Raw genomic sequence first — 16,763 nt, forward strand, 5'->3', positions numbered from 1 at the left:
GTGCCACTGGCTGACCAGTCAGTTTTGAAGTAGAGCTTCTCTTTGAACTCAGGAAGTCTCCTGGGGTTTTACCCAAATATTTTTCTCCTTGTTTTAACTTTGCAAATTTTAGGGGAGAAATGCTCTGAGTGATGGTTTGACTTAATTAGGCACATAACCCATTTTTATTATAGAAAGAAATATACATATAAGTAAAAAGATCATGTCACTTAGTCCCACTGTTCAGTTAACCAGTTCACACCTAGTGCATTTCATTCCAGATATTTTTGGTGTACATACATGTGTATAAATATTTTTACAAAAATAGCATACTATGAATACCATCTACAATGGTACCTTGGCATCTTTATCTTACTTGATGTGCATATAAGTCTGTATCATTAAGACTGTGTAGCCTCCTGCTGGACAGATACACAACACCTAAAACAACATCTTTGTGTATCTCTGGTATAATTATTTCCTTAGGATAAAGTCCTAGAAATGGAATTGGAAGGTCTAAGAGATGATGAATATTTTGAGGCTTCACACAGTTGTCTTTAGGCGGTATCTGTTATATCTTGCTTCCAAACAAATTCCTCTGTGTAGCCAGTGCCCAGGCCACAGCTTTCAGCACAGGTGAAGACGGCCAGGACGCCCCAGTCGACACTCCTGCCCAGTCTGTCGGCCTTCAGGTAGTTGAGCAGATGAGGCATGACCTGGGAAAAGGATGGCACAGTCAGAGCGCTCCTTGGCGGTGATGAGCACAGTCTGCTTTCAACAGACCAGACCTTCCTGGGGATCCTGGTCTCTCCATCTCCACAGCAAGATTACAGACATTAATGGTGTTAACATACTTAACAATCTAAAAATACTTTGCAACTATGTTTCTTTAAAGTCCCTCTCTATTTGGTGTCTTTCTTTTTCGTTTAAGAAAGAAGTTCCTAAGTATAATAAGATCAGCTGATCTATTTGACCTGGCTGTTAACCTAATTATTTTTTTATTAATAATATGCCACAAAATAGGGATGAGGCTTCTCTTTGGGCAACTCTTATTTTGGGTTATTTACAACCTGAATAGCAGATGCTGTTCCTATGACTCTGAAGAAACACTAACCTAGTAGAATACAAAAAGGAAATCTATTGATGTATTTGTATAGACTAGAAATGGGTCTTAGGAGTCAGTGGTCTCATGGGAAAGAGTAAGAGCCAGCACTGCCACTACTGTTATCAAATTGCTTTATATAACCACCGTCAGCTCATCTTGGGCGTCAGTCAGAGCTCTGGCAGTAAGAACCAATTAGTTTTGGATCAGTCCACAAAAATCCTTTTTTTATCCTAAGAAACAAATATCACTTTATAAGATTAGTGAATCCACAATTCAGGAGCATTTCCGCCCAACCCAAACGGATTTTGATGCTAACAACTTCTTGCGGGGGCGGGGGGGGGTTTACCTTAATGATTACATTAATTTGTTCTCCTAACAAATCTACAAACCAAGACTAAACAGAGTAAGCGTTCTGAAACACTCTCACAAAGGAGAGAGTCAAATATTGTAAAAAAGGTATATTATTTTAAATTACAAAGGTAACAATAGAGGCACTAAAATAATATTGACCCTAACCACACTGGGAAGTGGGCGATGGTCTAGATGGTGTGAGTGACTACATTTAAATCCTCACTACTGCAGAAGTCAGTCAACAGATGTCTAAAAAACTAGTAAACTGATAAATCTCAGAAAAAGCATGCTATTTAAAGATAGAAATAACTACCAGATAACCAGTAAAAGATAATTCCCTCCTTGTAACAAGCCCTAAGGTGGGGTAGGAAACTACTGATTTTCATTATAGGGAACCTTCCATAACACCATAGGGACCCATATACATATGTTACTTTGGCAAAGTTTTTTAATGCTTAAAATTATAAATCAGTACTAAAATAGTACTAAATAAGATTTAGTACTAAAATAGTACTTATTTAAGGTCATACCTGGAATTCAAATATTCTCTTGGCACCACAGGGGCAATCTGGAATATCCTTTTCTTGAGGGATATTTTCACCAGAGATCCAGATGGGGGCAATCCCTCTGCCGTATCTGAGAATCTAAAATCAATAAGGATCAGTTTAAATCACCAACATCTCATGTGATCTGAGGATCATCTAGAGAAGCTTTGTACATACTCTTACGATTGATGAAACGCTCATCTGAAAACCACTTTACTCTGTCCCCGTGCGCCCCTCCACTGGGCACAATTAAGACCGTTCTGTGTCATCAAAGGCAGCGGTGCCCAACCTTTTTGGCACCAGGGACTGGTTTTGTCTCGTGGAAGACAATTTTTGCACGGACAGGGAGGGGGAAGGGGGTGGTTCTGGCGTGAATGCGAGCGATGGGGAGTGGCAGCTGAAGCTTCACGGTACCGGTCCTTGGCCCAGGGTTTGGGGCCCCTGATCAAAGGGACTGTTTCAGCTTATCTGATTCAGGATATCCAAATTATTTTTCTTAGATGTCAATATGGTTAGAATCTGAATCCTATGACTATTTTGTGAAGAGACTAACAATAATCCTATTTCCCCATCACCAGGTTGTCAACCTAACATGCAGCCCAGGGTCTGTGCTTACCTTCACACAGATATAAGGAAACTTAGTTAACAATTTTTAAAGGAACAAATACCAAGTGAGCCACAGTGTTTAAATAAAACAGAAGTAAATTTTGTTATAACATCTTATATAACAAATGAGTGACTTTCCTCGATATTTCTTGTTAAAAGCATATGCGTTGCTAAAAACTACCTTCTCAGTATTTAGGACCTAGACCTACTCTTCCTATAAGCTCCTGGATGTTTATTTGCTCTAGCGACTGACTTATGGGAATTTAGCTGTCTTCTTTAGTGATTTATGTTTATGGTAAGGGAAGTTAAGGGGAATAAAGTTAATGGAAGAAAAGAGGCAAAGGGAAACATTTGCTGAATACTTACTGTGAGTCTACAATCTACCTTAATCCTCAAAACCACTCTTTTTTTTTTTTCCCCACACTGTAGATACAATTACATCAGAAGGTCAATATGTAATTCAAGAAGCCAGAATTCTTCATAACAGCAAAACCCATTATTCTTTTCACAAAACCACAGTGGTCTTTGTGCTAAAGTTGCAGGTTGGTTTCTTAGTTCCCCAACCAGGGATCAAACCTGGGCCCCCAGCGATGGATACCCCTAAACCACCACCTGAAAAGAACAGAAGGAGCTGTATATGAATTCTATTTTACCTGTTCTGGTTCAAAGGATATTTTGGTTTTAAACTTCTGGAAAATTCTATCTTCCCTAGATTCATGTTTTGCCATGGAATCCAGTTCTTCCTCAGGTGCTTCACCTAAAAAATTATCAACATAACTATTATGCAACAGGAATAATCTCCATGTCTGGACAATAAACACATGCTGAGGGAAGCCAGTTTTAAACAACCAACTTAGTGTTAAATCAGACAGTGAAGGCCAGATGTTTCCACAGGCTTTCCTATTTTAATTCATTAATGTTTGTGCTTTAAGACCATCTGACTTTGCAGGTACTCCATGAAGCATTATTACTATGCCGGCTCCTCGTAAGAGCTTCTCTTTAAAACTCCAAATTAAAAGAACAGACCCCAAGTCCCAGTCTGAGGACTGCTGTGCCCAGCACACAAAAGGGCACCCAAAAAATATGAGCCCTGCTTATCACTAGTGTCCTTCACCCATCTGGACTCTTACTTCCAATCTCTTCATGTTTCATCTCTCCTTTCCCTTACACTCATTCAGTCATCACATGCCCTAACCCTACCAGCTCACTCCTTCACACTCACCTCTGGAATCTCAGCTACCTGAAACACCGCCATCCCCAACAGGATCGAGTCTTTGTAACTCAGAAGATATTTCTGATACCCTGAAAGTGAACTGTAAGCCAGTAAGCTGACATTCTAATCCAAAATTTAATTTAGATTCTGAAATCTAAATTTTGAGCTCAAGTTTTGGAGTCAGTAAGACGTGAGCTCAAACTTCAGTTCTAGAACTTAACAACTTTAGTCAGTTATACGACCAAGCAAGTTATACCCAGAACCTCAAATTCCTCACTGCAAAATGGGGCAGAGTTTCTAACATATTGTTCTGATGTCAAGACTTTAGTAAGATCACGCACAAAAGGCCCGTGGTACAGAGTAAGTGTTGGATAAATTTTGGCTACGGCTCAGTCTCAGCACAGGCACTGCTCCAGAGTATGATAACCTTGAGGTAACTGATGAAATCAAGTATCTGAAACTTGCCAGATAAAAGGGCCCCCTGCTGCCCACCAAACACTGCTAGGCACTCTCATGTCCACCATCTCAATCAGAGAAACAAATCCTGGAGCCAGATAAACTTCCCAAGTTTCCAGCATCCTGTGCAGCCCCACCCAGCTGACCACCCGGATACTTCCTCTGACACCTTTACAGGAACCAGAACGCTCCTGTATATGCCAAGGAGGGAAGTACAGAAAGGATATCTTCAAATGAGGCAATATTTGAAAAGTATAGGTTGCAGCCTCCCAAGTGAGTTGCCTTTTCCTATCAGTGCTTCTCTTCTTGGCATCTTGAGCCCTTCCTTTCAAGCATTATATTTAATCACTTAATGAAAGAGTTTTTTTATTCTTTTTTTTTTTACATTTCTATTGCTTATTACTTTATTGGCCCCATGTCTGAGGGAGTAGAGACAGTGTGGATCAATGGCATGCACTGTCCAGTTTAGATACAGCATGGTTTCATTTCACTGGACACTCAATACAGGGAGTTCTCTCTCACCTGTTATTGGAAATTTTCTATCAGACTCCTTCATCAGTGAATTCTTCCCCAAAGCACACTCTCTAACACTACTACCCACCAACAAACATAGCATCCCTCTCCCTAGGTGCTTTTAAACATCTGGCACTGAATCTTCTCATATGTTAGTTAAACAGAAAAACGTTTTTTGTCTTAGCAATGATCTAAGACGGGTGTCTCCAAACTGGTTCTCTAATCCCTAGGTCTCCATGGCAGGCCGTCAGTGTCCCCTGAAATGGGTGACAACATGTCCCTTGAGGCTGGAATGTTGGGACACTTGACCCTCTACTTTCTCTCTGCTTCAACTAGATTCACTATTCTTCCCCCCACCTTTTTCCTTTTTTTTCTTATACATATATCCCCTTTTATAGATTTCCTTCCTATTTAGTTCACCACAGAGCACTGAGTAGAGTTCCCTATGCTATACAGTAGGTTCTCATTAGTTATCTATTTTATACATAGTAGTGTATATTTAATGAATGAGTTTTGAAACTGATTCCTTACCCATGCTACCTATAATCTCTGATTCATCATCTTTTCCCACAACTTCAGGCATAATCTCATCTTCTGTTTCTATTACAATTTCAAATTCTGGAAAAAGGAAGCTGTGGTCTGGAACTGTACTGTCCAAATCACCTGAAACAAAGTAAGGTAACTAGCATCATTAGTAATCATTTAGTTTGGAAGGTCAAATAATTTCCTATATCTGAAGTGTATTCCATGTCATAACAGTTTTCCCTAGTAATTAACATATGTAGCTCCAGCATTTTAGATTATGGCTCATAAATTAAATGACTATACTAAAGCTAGGCTGGGACGTGAGTGGGCAAGACCTCACAGTTCCTTCTTCATAAAGGTGTTTATGTCACTAGTTAATCAAAGCTTTAAAAAGTATTACACCTTTTGTAATGTTAACGTTTATCCTCAAAATGAAAGATTTGGCCTGACAGACACTATGAAACTGAGCTCAGATTTAAAAATAAAAACAGAATTGACTGACCTTCTTGTGTACAAGCCTGCTTATGTCCCAATCTCCAGTCCAGAGTCTGATGCTCCTTGCTGCAGTAATGAGCCTTGTGACATCGGGAGCATGTTTTGGGGCCTAAACAGCCACAAACTCTGCACAGATGAGCACCGGACTCGAGCTGGAGGCACACGGATTCTCCTGTCTCTGGCGGAGGATCCTCAGAAGGTGGCTCATAGGCATAGAAGTCATTTCTCCTAGGCAACTGATTTCTAAAAACTAAGGAGAGAGAAGGAGAAACGTTACACATGTTTTAAATAAAACAACATAGCAATTCAAATATTTGAGCCTTCACACAGGACTGAAAAAACAGTCATTTTTTAAAAAGAAAAATAGAAAGTTTTTGCTTTCAAAAAGCTTATTTGCTGGAAAGGAAGAAAAAATAAGAGTGAAAACGAGAAACTTTTTAAAGTCCATACAACTAAGTAGGCTCTTTGAGCTTGTTCAAATTAGTAACAAAAGTAACATTAAGTCAGACTACATACATATGAGCAACGTGTTGGAACCCAGGTTTCCGAAAAATTACAGGTTCTATTATCTGAATACCCACTACCGACTGATTAACAAAAAGCTGGGGTCGAAGAAGGCGCGAGCCCTTGGAACTCACCCCCACCCCCGGAAACGCTCGCGGGGTACAGGGGAGAGGCCCGCGGCGGGGTCGCAGAGGAGGCTGCACGGTCCCTGGGCCCTGACCACGAGCAAGGCAGCGCACGCGCGACCGGGGCCGCAGGCCGCTCACCGCGCACGCGCTACCCGGGCCCCGGGCCGCTCACCGCGTAGGCCGGCGCAGCACGGTGGCGTTCGGCAGCAGAAAAGGAAGAGACCGCGGTGGAAAGCGTCGGCGCGGCCCGGAAGCGGCGCGTACAACTGCAGCAGGAAGGCCAGTGGGCGGCCGCACAGCGCGCAGGCCAGCCCCGCGGGCCCCGGCAGCCCGGCTGCGCCGAGCCACGCCGGCCGGCCGCCCACCTTACTGGGGAACTGCTCGCTGCGCAGCCGCCACGCCGGCGCCGCCTCCACAAAACCCAGCTCAGCCAGCCCGACGCTCCCGGATGCCATGGGTGCAGGAATCAGGCCCCTCGAACTGCCGCCCCGCCGCCGACAGCGGAAGTCGGCGTGGAAGCGCGGAGGACGGCCGGCCAGAAGCAATTGGACGGCAGTGGAGAGGGGGCGGGGCCATGGGGAGGCCTGGCGTGGGCCGGCTTCGTTGTCCCTGACTTACGATTGGTTGCTGGGGCAGGGGCGAGAAGCCGGTTGAGTCCCCGGGGGTCACGTGGAGGTCTTGGAGGGCGTTTAGGTGAGCTAAGTGCAGCGGAGCGCGGGCTCTCTGACTTCCTGACGGCCTGGGCACGTCCTGCAGACGCTGTTGAACGCTCTAGGTCTGGGAGCACATATCCGCTCACCTAGGGGCGGATGACCCCAGTCGCCTCCTGAGCCCTGGAGGCGGGGCTGTAGGGTGGCGGGGAGAGGCAGGGTGGAGATGCTGAAAGATTCAGAAATGTCATTCGCCCAGTTGATCCAGGAAAGGGACGGAGGGTGGCGTGAAGGGTGCAGTTAGGGAGAGGGTTTAGGATGGTGGGGAAGGGATAAGCTTAGGGGTTAGGGCCTAGAGTTAAGGGTTAGGAGTTAGGTTTGGGTTTAGGGATTGGGCCAAGGGCTAAGAGTTGGGGGTTAGTGTTGTATAAATTAATAAGCAGAAACCTCAATTAAATAGGACGGGGAGACCAGAACGGAGAGCTCTCATGCGTTACCGCAATTGCGGAGACCCACAGTGAGAAGAAAGACTCTCATTTCCTGGCCTCAGGAAAGGACTGAGCCAGGACTCAAGGACTCAGCCAATAAAAAGTTGTGTACTGTTTGCTATAGCCTGTCCAGGGTCCTCTTCCTTCCCTTGACTCATGGGGATGCTCATGTGCCTTGCTGTGGTTGCAGACCTCCAAGTTGTGATTTTCTCCCGATCCTGAGAATAAACCCATATTTGCTGGAGAAATATCTGGCTGTTTGTTTCAGGTCAACACCAGGAAAACTAACTCAGGAAATGACCTAATCTCCCTTATATACCATCTTCAGTTAAAAAACAAAAGGTGTTGGGAGAGGGGGGAAGCCAGTTAAAGGAGGTCATCAGGCAGTGCATAGTAAACAAGGGTATGTTTGTTATGTAGATTTAAGTCCAGGCCTTCTCCATAGGTAAAAGTTTCTTGAGCTTCAGTTACCCTATTCCTGGTACAGAGAGGGAGACACCCTTTCAAATGGAGATTTACCTCATAAATTCCCCTCACAGAGGGAAACACTACTTGGTTTTCTGAGCTCTTGTGTGCTTTTTTTTAACCGTAACCCTAACCCTAACCCTGACCCTAACCCTACCCTAACCCTAACCCTAACCCTAACCCCACGGTGCTCAGGGTCTAGGACAGGTAGAGGGAGAATTTAAAAGGTAGAAGGCAGAGCGTTATGTTGGAGTGGGTTCAACATCCACCCCAGTAAATCAGAAGCAGGAGGTTAACATATCCTGGGGGGAGAGAGACCCTGTGGACAGAGGTCCTGGGGGTGCACTGATCATAACCCCCTGAGGTCATATGTGCCTGTCTGACAGGAGGTCCTGTATGTGGGCCACCTGTGCGTGAGGGGGTCGAAGTTGGGTTTGGACACAGAGTTGATGAAATGTGCTGGTACCTCCCTTTGTGGAAATGTTTTCGAATCACAGGGAAGCTGAGAGTCTTCTGGATGTTCTCTTTGTCAAGAAAAATAAATAAGATATAGGAACTTGATGGACACATCCCTAGTGACTGATGATATCCCATCTGCAAATAGACAATGTAACTTTCTCATTTGTTGGCTGCACTGAGAATATGAGACTTCAGAGACAGAAAAAACTTGAAATGTCCCTTGGGGCAGCTGAACGTCGTGGAGAGGTAATTCTCAATCCCAACCGAAACCACCTTCCCTGCCACCCACTGCACCGGCTCCTGGGACTAGTCTCTGAGCTCCCCCTACAGCCCAGCCTCTCCTGTCTCCCTGCAGAGAGGTTTGTGTCTGGGCTCACACTGACTTCCTCTCACTGTCTCTTGCACAGTAATACACGGCTGTGTCCTCGGTGGTCACAGAACTCAGCTGCAGGGAGAACTGGTTCTTGGACGTGTCATCAGTGATGGAGATTCGGCCTTGGAAAGCAGGTTGTAGCTTGTACTCCCTGTCCAGTACCCCATCCACTCCAACCCTTCCCCAGGGCGTGGGCAGATCCAATTCCAGTAGTAACTGCTGGTTACAGAGCCCCCAGAGACAGCACAGGTGAGGGACAGGGTCTGTGAGGGTTTCACCAGTCCTGGGCCAGACTCTGCAGTGTCAGATCAGACAGGACACCTGAGAACAAGGAGAATCAGTCCCTCTTAGCCACCTGAAGCCACAATCATCCCCATAGACCGGCCCTGAACCTGAGACACTCACCTTGGGGATCCGTCATCAGGCAGAGGAAAAGACCCCACAGCTGCATCTCCTAGACCACAGCTCTGCCTCCCCCAGAGACCACAGCCGTGCCTGAGGAGAGAGCTTTGAGCTCCCGCTAAGCAAGGGTTAGGGTTAGGGTTAGGGTTAGGGTACGGGTACGGGAAAGGGTACGGGTTAGGGTATGGGTTAGTGTTAGTGTACGTGTTAGGATTACGGTACGGTTTAGGGTAAGGCTTAGGGTAAGGGTTAGGGTTACGGTTAGGGTTAGGGTTAGGGTTAGGGAACGGGTACGGTTCATGGTACAGGTTAGGGTACGACAATGGGTTAGGGTTAGAGTACATGTTAGGGTATGGGTTAGTGTTAGTGTACGGGTTAGAATTAGGGTACGGCTTAGAGGAAGGCTTAGGGTAAGGGTTAGGGTTAGGCTTAGGCTTAGGGAACGGGTTAGGGTTAGGGTTAGGGTTAGGGTTAGTGTTAGGGCTAGGGTTAGGATTAGGGTTAGGGAATGGGTACAGTTTAGGGTACAGGTTAGGGCAAGACAACGCGTTAGGGTTAGGGAACGTGTTAGGGTACGCTTTAGTGTTAGTGTACGGGTTAGGATTAGGGTATGGGTTAGGGTAAAGCATAGGGTAAGGGTTAGGGTTAGGGTTAGGGAACGGGTACGGTTTCAGGAACAGGTGAGAGTACGACAATGGCTTAGGGTTAGGGAATGTGTTAGGGTAAGGGTTAGTGTACGGTTTAGGATTAGGGTACGGCTTAGGGTAAGGGTTATGGTTATGGTTAGGGTTAAGGAACGGGTATGGTTTAGGGTACAGGTTAGGGTAAGACAATGGGTTAGGTTTAGGGTATGTGTTAGGGTACGTGTCAGTGTTAGTGTACGTGTTAGGATTAGGGTATGGGTTAGTGTAAGTCTTAAGGTAAGGGTTAGGGTTAGGATTAGGGACAGGGTTAGGGTTAGGGAACCGGTACGGTTTAGGGTACAGGTTAGTGTATGACAACGGGTTAGGGTTAGGGTATGTGTTAGGGTATGGGTTAGTGTTAGTGTACGGGTTACGATTAGGGTACGGGTTAGGGTAAGGCTTAGGGTAAGGGTTAGGGAACGGGAACGGTTTAGGGTACAGGTTAGGGTGCGAAAATGGTTTAGGGTTAGGGTACGTGTTAGGGTACGAGTTAGTGTTCGGGTTAGGATTAGGGTACGGGGTAGGGTAAGGTTTAGGGTAAGCATTAGGGTAAGGGTTAGGATTAGGGTTAGTGTCAGGGAACGGGTACGATTTAGGGTATAGGTTACGGTAGACAACTGGTTAGGGTTAGGCTATGTGTTAGGGTACGGGTTAGTGTTAGTGTATGGGTTAGGTTAAGGCTTTGGGTGAGTGTTAGGGTTAGGGTTAGGGATCGGGTACGGTATAGGTTACAGGTTAGGGCATGACAACGTGTTCTGTTTAGGGCACATGCTTGGGTACGGATTACTGTTAGTGTATGGGTTAGGAATAGGGTACGGGTTAGCGTAAGGCTTAGGGTAAGGGTTAGGGTTAGGGTTTTGGTTAGGGTTAGGGTTAGGGAACGGGTACGGTTTAGGGTACAGGGTAGGGTACGAAAACTGGTTAGGTTTAGGGTTCGTGTTAGGGTACGTGTTAGTGTTCGGGTTAGAATTAGGAAACGGGTTAGTGTAAGGCTTAGGATAAGGGTTAGGGTAAGGTTTAGGGTTAGGGTTAGGGTTAGGGAATGGGTACGGTTTAGGATACAGGTTAGTGAACCACAACGGGTTATGGTTAGGGCACGTGTTAGGGTATGGGTTACTGTTAGTGTACGGGTTAGGATTAGGGGATGGGTTATGGTAAGGCGTATGGTAAGGGATAGGGTTAGGGTTAGAGTTATGGTTAGGGTTTGGGAACGGGTCCGGTTTAGGGTACAGGTTAGGGTACAACAACGGGTTAGGTTTAGTGTGCATGTTAGGGTACAGGTTAGTTTTAGTGTAGGGGTTAAGATTAGGTTATGGCTTAGAGTTAGGCATAGGGTAAGGGTTATGGTTATGGTTATGGTTAGGATTTGGGTTAGCGTTAGGGAACGGGTTAGGATTACGGTACGGTTTAGGGTAAGGCTTATGGTAAGTGTTAGGGTTAGTGTTAGGATTAGGGAATGGGTCAAGTTTAGGGTACAGTTTAGAGTATGACAGTGAGTTAGAGTTAGGATACGTGTTAGGGTACGGGTTAGTGTTAGTGTATGGTTTAGGATTAGGGTTAGGATAAGCCTTAGTGTAAGGCTTATGGTTATGGTTGTGGTTAGGGTTAGTGTTATGGAATGGCTATGGATTAGGGTACAGGTTAGGGTACGACAATGGGTTAGGATTAGGGTACGGTTTAGTGTAAGGCTTAGGGTAAGGGTTAGGGTTAGGTTTATGGTTATGGTTAGGGTTACGGAACGGGTATGGTTTAGGGTACAGCTTAGGGTTCGACAAAGGTTTAGTGTTAGGGTACGTGTTAAGGTATGGGTTAGTGTTAGTGTACGGGTTACGATTATGGAATGGGTTAGGGTAAGGCCTAGGGTAAGGGTTAGGGTTAGGGTTAGGGAACGGGTATGGTTTAGGGTACTGGTAAGGGTATGACAACGGGTTAGGCTTAGGGTACGTGTTAGGGTATGGGTTAGTGTTAGTGTACAGGTTAGGATTAGGGTACGTGTTGGGGCAAGGCTTCGGGTAAGGGTTACGATTAGGGTTAGGGTTACGGTTAGTGAACGGGTAACGCTTAGGGTACAGGTTAGGGTATGACAACGGGTTAGGGTTAGGGTCCGTGTTAGGGTAAGGGTAAGTGTTAGTGTACAGGTTAGAGTAAGGCGTATGGTAAGGGTTAGGGTTAGGGTTCGGGTTAGGGAACGGGGACGGTGTAGGGTGTAGGTTAGTGTATGACAATGCTCTAGGGTTAGCGTATGTGTTAGGGTACGGGTTAGTGTTAGTGTATGGGTTAGGATTAGGGTACGGGTTAGGTTAAGGCTTCGGGTAAGGGTTGCCGTTACAGTTAGGGTTAGGGAACGAGTACGGTTTAGGGTACAGGTTAGGGTACTTCAACACTCTAGGGTTAGTGTACGTATTATGGTATGGGTTATTGTTAGTGTATGGTTTAGGATTAAGGTACGGGTTAGGGTAAGGATTTGGGTAAGGTTTATGGTTACGGTTTGTGTTAGGGTTAGAGTTAGAGAACGGGTACGGTTTAGGGTACAAGTTAGTGTACGACAACACTGTAGCGTTACTGTATGTGTTAGGGTATGGGTTAGTGTTAGTGTACGGGTTAGCATTAAGGTACGGGTTAGGGTAAGGCTTCGGGTAAGGGATTTGGATACAGTTAAGATTAGGGTTAGGGTTAGGTTTAGGGAACCTGTACGGTTTCGGGTATAGGTTAGGGTATGACAACGCTCTAGGGTTAGCATATGTGTTAGGTGACGGGTTAGTGTTAGTGTACAGGTTAGGATTAATGTACGGGTTAGTGTAAGGCTTTGGGTAAGGGTTACGGTTAAGGTTAGGGTTAGTGTTAGGGAATGGGTATGGTTTAGGATACAGGTTAGTGTACGACAACACTCTAGGGTTAGTGTACATGTTAGGGTACAAGTCAGTGTTAGTGTACGGGTTAGGATTAAGGTACGGGTTAGGGTAAGGCTTCTGGTAAGGGTTCCGGTTACTGTTAGATTTAGGGTTAGGGTAAGGTAATGGGTATGATTTAGGGTACAGGTTAGGGTATGACAACGCTCTAGGGTTAGGGTACATGTTAGGGTACGGGTTAGTGTTAGTGTACGGGTTAGGATTAAGGTACGGGTTAGGGTAAGGCTTCGGGTAAGGGTTACAGTTACGGTTAGGGTTAGGGTTAGGGTTAGGGAACCTGTAGGGTTTTGGGTACAGGTCAGGGTATGACAACGCTCTAGGGTTAGCATACGTGTTAGGTGATGGGTTAGTGTATGGGTTAGGATTAATTTAGGGTTAGGGCAAGGCTTTGGGTAAGGATTATGGTTACGGTTAGGGTTAGGGTTAGGGAACGGGTACGGTTTAGGGTACAGGTTAGTGTATGACAACGCTCTAGGGTTAGCGTATGTGATAGGGTACGGGTTAATGTTAGTGTACTGGTTAGGGCTAAGGTACGGGTTACGGAAAGGCTTCAGGTAAGGGTTGTGGTTACGGTTAGGGTTAGGGTTAGTGTTATGGAACGGGTACGGTTTAGGGTACAGGTTAGTGTACGACAACGCTCTAGGGTCAGTGTATGTGTTAGGGTACGATTTAGTGTTAGTGTACGGGTTAGGATTAAGGTACGGGTTAGGGTAAGGCTTCTGGTAAGGGTTACGGTTAGGGTTAGGATTAGGGTTAGGGAACGGGTATGATTTAGGGTACAGGTTAGGTTACGTCAATGCTCTAGGGTTCGGGTACATGTTAGGGTATGGGTTATTCACAGCGTACGGGTTAGGATTAAGGTACGGGTTAGGGTTAGGCTTTGGGTAAGTGTTACGGTAACAGGGTTAGGGTTAGGGTTAGGGAACGGGTACGGTTTAGGGTACAGGTGAGTGTATGACAACGCTCTAGGTTTAGCGTACGTTTTAGGGTATGGTTTAGTGTTAGTGTACGGGTTAGGATTAAGGTATGGGTTAGGGTAAGGCTTCAGGTAAGGGATATGGTTACGGTTAAAATTAGGGTTAGGGTTAGGGAACGGGTACATTTTAGGGTATAGGTTAGAGTACGACAATGCTCTAGGGTTACCGTATGTTTTAGGGTATGGGTTAGCGTTAGTGTACGTTTTAGGATTAAGGTACTGGTTAGGGTAAGTCTTCAGGTAAAGGTTACGGTTATGGTTAGGGTTAGGGTTAGGGAATGGGTATGATTTAGGGTACAGGTTAGTTTACGACAACGCTCTAGGGTTAGCGTACATGTTAGGGTACGGGTTAGTGTCAGGGTATGGTTTAGGATTCAGTTACGGATTAGGGTAAGGCTTCAGGTAAGGGTTATGGTAACGCTTAGGGTTAGGATTAGGGTTAGGGAACGGGTACGGTTTAGGGTACAGGTGAGTGTACGACAACGCTTTAGGGTTAGCCTACCTTTTAGGGTACAGGTTAGTGTTAGTGTATGGGTTAGGATTGAGGTAAGGGTTAGGGTAAGGCTTCAGGTAAGGGATATGTTTAGGGTTAGGATTAGGATTAGGGTTAGGGAACGGGTACGTTTTAGGGTATAGGTTAGGGTACGACAATGCTCTAGGGTTAGCGTATGTTTTAGGGTATGGGTTAGTGTTAGTGTACGTTTTAGGATTATGGTACAGGTTAGGGTAAGTCTTTGGATAAAGGTTGCGGTTATGGTTATGGTTAGTGTTAGTGTTAGGGAACGGGTATGATTTAGGGTACAGGTTAGGTTATGACAACGCTCTAGGTTTAGCGCACGTGTTAGGGTATGGGTTAGTGTCAGGGTACGGGTTAGGATTATGTTACGGGTTAGGGTAAGGCTTCGGGTAAGTGTTACAGTTACGGTTATGGTTAGGGTTAGGGTTAGGGAACCTGTACGTTTTCGAGTACAGGTTAGGGTATGACAACTCTCTAGGGTTAGCATATGTGTTCGGTGATGGGTTAGTGTTAGTATACGTTTTAGGATGAAGGTACCGGTTAGGGTAAGGCTTCAGGTAAGGGTTACGGTATTGTTAGGGTTAGGGTTAGTGTTAGGGAACGGGTACGCTTTAGAATACAGGTTAGTGTACGACAACGGTCTAGGGTTAGCGTATGTGTTAGGGTATGGGTTAGTGTTAGTGTACGGGTTAGGATTAAGGTACGGGTTAGGGCAAGGCTTCGGGTAAGGGTTCCAATTACTGTTAGGGTTAGGGTTAGGTAAGGGGTATGATTTAGGGTACAGGTTAGGGTATGACAATGCTGTAGGATTAGCGTATGTGTTAGGGTATGGGTTAGGGTTAGTGTACAGGTTAGGATTAAGGTACGGGTTACGGTAAGGCTTCGGGTAAGGGTCACGGTTACGGTTAGGGTTAGGGTTAGGTTTACGGAACGGGTACGATTTAGGGTACAGGTGATTGTTCGACAACGCTCTAGTGTTAGTGTATGTGTTAGGGTATGGGTTAGTGTTAGTGTACGGGTTAGGATCAAGGTACAGGTTAGGGTAAGGCTTTGAGTAAGGTTTACAGTTTCGGTTAGGTTTAGGATTAAAGTGTGGGAATAGGTACGCTTTAGGGTACAGGTTATTGTACGACAACGTTCTAGTGTTAGCATATGTGTTAGGGTATGGTTTAGTGTTAGTGTAAGGGTTACGATTAAGGTACGGGTTAGGGTAAGGCTTCGGGTACGGGTTACAGTTACGGTTAGAGTTCGGGGTAGCTTTAGGGAACGGGTACGTTTTAGTGTATTGGCTAGTGTACAACAATGCTCTAGGTTTAGCGTACATGTTAGAGAATGAGTTAGGGTTAGGGTTAGGGTTAGGATAAAGGTACCAGTTAGGGTAAGGCTTTGGGTAAGAGTTACTGTTACGGTTAGGGTTAGGGAATGGTACGGTTTAGGGTACAGGTTAGAGTACGACAACGCTCTATGGTTAACGTACGTGTTAGGGTATGTGTTACTTTTAGTGTATGGGTTAGGATTAAGGTACGGGTTAGAGCAAGACTTCAGGTAAGTGTTACGGTTAAGGAAAGGGTTAGGGTTAGGGTTAGGGAATGGGTACAGTTTAGGGTACAGGTTAGGGTAGGACAACGCTCTAGGGTTAGCATACATGTTAGGGTAAGGTTTAGTGTTAGTGTACGGGGTAGGATTAAGGTTAGGGTTAGGGTAACCCTTCGGATAAGGGTTACTGTTACGGTTAGGGTTCGGGTTAGGGTTAGGGAACGGGTACAATTTAGGGTACAGTTGAGTGTATGATAACGCTCTAGTGTTAGTGTATGTGTTACGGTATGGGTTAGTGTTAATGTACCGGTTAGGATCAAGGTTTGGGTTAGGGTAAGGCTTCAGGTAAGGTTTACGGTTATGGTTAGGTTTAGGGTTAGGGTGGGAACAGGTACGCCTTAAGGTTAGTGTATGAAAATGCTCTAGGGTTAGCGTACGTGTCAGAGAACGGGTTAGTGTTAGTGTACGGGTTAGGACTAATGTACGGGTTAGGGTAAGTCTTCAGGTAAGGGTTAGAGTTAGGGATAGGGAATTGGTATGGTTTAGGGTACAGGTTAGGGTACTTCAATGCTCTAGGGTTAGTGTACATGTTATGGTACAGGTCAGTATTAGTGTATGGGTTAGGATTAAGGAACGGGTTACGGCAAGGCTTCTGGTAAGTGTTACGGCTAGGGTTAGTGTTAGTGTTAGGGTTAGGGAAAGGGTATGGTTTAGGGTACAGGTCAGTGCATGACAATGCTCTAGGGTTAGCATACCTGTTAGGGAATGGGGTAGAGTTAGTGTACGGGTTAGGATTAAGTTACGGGTTAAGGTAAGCCTTCTGGTAAGGATTACAGTTATGGTTAGGCTTAGGGTTAGCGTTAGGGTACTGGTACGTTTTAGGGT

The 16,763-nt window shown here is 45.4% G+C and overlaps 1 protein-coding gene across 3 annotated transcripts; it reads right to left on the minus strand.

Moving 5' to 3' along the window:
• Nucleotides 1-135: 135 nt before the first annotated feature.
• Nucleotides 136-6,926, minus strand: PDCD2 (programmed cell death 2). 3 transcript variants are annotated; one of them, XM_029223851.1, is made up of 6 exons: nt 6,593-6,926; nt 5,796-6,038; nt 5,300-5,431; nt 3,240-3,343; nt 1,966-2,079; nt 136-695 (listed from the first exon to the last, which is right to left on the minus strand). In XM_029223851.1, exons 1-6 carry the CDS (start codon nt 6,873-6,875, stop codon nt 537-539), a joined length of 1,035 nt encoding a protein of 344 aa, XP_029079684.1. In that variant the 5' UTR covers nt 6,876-6,926; the 3' UTR covers nt 136-536. The 3 variants fall into 3 exon arrangements, with proteins under 3 accessions (XP_029079684.1, XP_029079685.1, XP_029079686.1); XM_029223853.1 differs by having other exon boundaries at nt 446-695; nt 6,791-6,908; XM_029223852.1 differs by lacking the exon at nt 5,300-5,431 and having other exon boundaries at nt 6,593-6,889.
• Nucleotides 6,927-16,763: the final 9,837 nt, after the last annotated feature.

The sequence above is a fragment of the Monodon monoceros genome, unplaced genomic scaffold (assembly GCF_005190385.1).
Source record: "Monodon monoceros isolate NGI ecotype Baffin Bay Population unplaced genomic scaffold, NGI_Narwhal_1 Super_Scaffold_15, whole genome shotgun sequence".
NCBI lineage: Eukaryota > Metazoa > Chordata > Mammalia > Artiodactyla > Monodontidae > Monodon > Monodon monoceros.